Source organism: Nematolebias whitei, chromosome 6 (assembly GCF_014905685.2).
Source record: "Nematolebias whitei isolate Nwh7 chromosome 6, NemWhi1, whole genome shotgun sequence".
NCBI lineage: Eukaryota > Metazoa > Chordata > Actinopteri > Cyprinodontiformes > Rivulidae > Nematolebias > Nematolebias whitei.
The window spans coordinates 50,888,613-50,891,464 of NC_056503.1; the positions used below are offsets into that span (position 1 = coordinate 50,888,613).

Here is a 2,852-nt window from a genome sequence, read left to right on the forward strand (position 1 = left end):
AGAGTGAATGGTTGTTTGTCTCGTTTGTCTCTATGTGTCCCTGTGATGGACTGGAGACCTGTCCAGGTGTCCCTCGCCCCTCTCACAGTGACTGCTGGATATGGGCACCAGTGACCCCTGCAACCTAAAACCAAAGAAGTGGATAAAGATAATGAATGGATGGATGAATGGATGGATGGATGGATGGATGGATGTTGATTGGTTTGATCGCCAGTTCTTGCATACAACAGAAGTCCTTGGGAACCTATATGACCTCTGTATTATTGTCTGTGAATTTTCCATTTACCTGGTTCTTTACAGCCTTTGACCGTAAGACAATGAGAACCTTAGTTTTGCAACGAGACTCGACGTATTCATCATTTATTTAACAAGATCAACGGGGAAATGCTGAAGCAATGTGTGAAACATCAGGTCCACCCTATCATTTATTTCTTTGTAAAACCACGTGGCTTAATGGAACTCCAGATCTGGTACATGAACTTAATTTCACATCATGGTAAAGACAGTTGGTCCATTTGTTTCATGTCTTTGTCCACGCCTCTCTTGGCTCTGATCAGAGCTTTTCAGTTGGGTTATCTGAACTTCAGGTCAACTTTTCATCCCTTCAGCTTGAGTTTGACTGATCTTCATATCCAGCTGCATGGCCCAACTCGAGTCAAACTTAGATTTTCATAGTTGGCTTTACTCCATCGTGGTGACAATTCGTAAGATAAATCTTTGATGGTATGTGGATTTTTTGAAACGCAGCCCATGCTGCTGTGAACTATGGGTAATCATCTCCCGTTGGTCCTATTGTTCCAACGGACATTGTTTTGGAAGTGTTGTGGTTCATTCAGATGAAACTTTACAAAAGTAATTTGTACTACCATGTTCCTGTAGAGAGAAGAGGCTTCTCCGACAGTCGTAAACAAGCCACACTTGTAGAGGCTTTAAGTGTCCTGCCATAAACCTTAACCTACAACCTGCTGACCGAGGCTGCAGAGTCGTTTCTCATCGTTGCATGGTCTGACCTGGTGAATTCACTGGAACGTGGTGAACACTGGCAGCCGTATGAAATGGTTTTCACTTGTGAATAATCATTTTACACCAAACACTTTGTAAATGACCTTTGACCCTCCCCAGATTGATGGGCAGCAACAGTCTCTTAGGTCATTGCTGATGTCTTTTCTTCTTGTCACTGTGGTCACACATACCTGTCCGATCAGCTACACCTGCCTGAAACCGAACCTCTTTGACAGCAGCACGGCTGGATGCAGTTTGTCCACATTCTGTTTCTTAGTTGTGACTAATTTTTGAACAAATGATAAAAAGGTGTTGAAGTTCATGATTTAGTCAGTTACTTCAGTTTAAAAACTAAAAGGGGCTTTATGATTTTTAATGTGCTCTGAGAATAGAAAGCATTGTTACGTTCCTAATACTACGACTTTGTACACAAATATAACCACACAGTAACACAGCTATGAGTATCATTTGGTACTTGATACTCAAAAAGGTACTTTGAACTCCTCAAGTCTAGGCACACCGGTCTGCACCTTTGTTCTATTATTGATGAGAAGCTCCAAACCTTTGGTAGAAAGGAGTCCGTGTATCAGACAGCTTAACGTTGACTTCATGTATTTTGTGTTGTTGCAGGAGCAATCAGCTCTGACCTGGGCAGGAACACAAGCTCAGTTTTTCATGTGATCCTGAAGCCCGTCACCACATTTTTCTTCAAGAACACCACCCAAGGATGTCAGACCACCCTGCACTGTACTCTGCAGGAGGGCATCGAACATCTCAGCGGGCGTTACTTCTCCAACTGCACAGTGAGAGAACTCTACGCTAAAGCCAAGGATGATGCAGCATCAAGGAAGCTGTGGGAGATCAGTGAGAGGTTCTGTGGCCTTCCATGAACAAAGCTTCTTGTTAAAATGTTGATCCTGACTCCCCGGCTTTTCGGTCAGGTGTTAATATGCGCAGGTATTGGCAAGAACCTTGCTTGTCATACCCAAAGGTAAACTTCAGCTAAAGATGAAGCAAGTAATCTAGGGTTAAGATCTGAAAAGTACTACAGTACCTTAATCCATTTACAATGATCAAACAAACAGGAAAGCCAGTGGTTCCCGACCCTGGTCCCTGAGGAACACCACCCTGCATGTTTTAGTTGTTCATCTGCTCCATCACACCTACTTTAAATGAAAGGTGATTAACAGATTTTTGCCGAATGTAAGGAAGTAATTAAACTACTGAATCAACGTGATGGAGCAGAGGAACAACTCAAACCTGAAGGATGGAGTTCCTCAGGGACCTGGATTGGGAACCACTGCAATCTAAACCACTTTGGTGCTGAAGTTTTACACCAGTGTTCAGATTTCTGTTCAGTGTGAACTCTTTGATGTAACTATTTTATGTATCACGTGTTGTGTTTTATACATTGGTCAAAGTAATAAAAGTCTAGTCAAATGTTTATTTTAACATTTGATGGTTTTGTTTGTCCGTTATAGATCAATAACTAATGAGTTAGTGCATCGAATGGTTTTTAAAAGACTGAAAAGGGAGCCTGAAACTGACACCCGTCCATGGAAAATCACCACTCAGAGTTCTCTTCAACTGGTTTCACAGGTTTGGTGGAGTTAAAGGACTGGGTGGGGAGTCAACACGTCAGCTCACACTTTAATGTGATTAATGCACAACTGTTCACACGATTCAAACATCCTAATGCTAATCAAGCTGAATTACTTTATTTAGATTTTAGCTAACATTGTTTCATTCAGAAAAATACGAAACCATCCATTCAGGCGTGATTTTAATCCACAGGTACAAATTACATCAAACTCAAAACATGCAGCATGTTTCTACTAGTTTTGTTCAAT

At 41.7% G+C, this 2,852-nt stretch overlaps 1 protein-coding gene across 1 annotated transcript in view; it reads left to right on the forward strand.

The window, feature by feature from the left end:
• Nucleotides 1–2,429, forward strand: part of LOC119410827 (retinol dehydrogenase 11) — a 3,191-nt gene extending 762 nt beyond the window's left edge. Inside the window, exon 2 of the mRNA XM_037677748.1 lies at nucleotides 1,633–2,429. Coding sequence (XP_037533676.1) covers nucleotides 1,633–1,892 — 260 coding nt within the window. The 3' untranslated portion in view covers nucleotides 1,893–2,429. The remainder of the gene's footprint in view (nucleotides 1–1,632) is intronic.
• The last annotated feature ends 423 nt before the right edge of the window (nucleotides 2,430–2,852 follow it).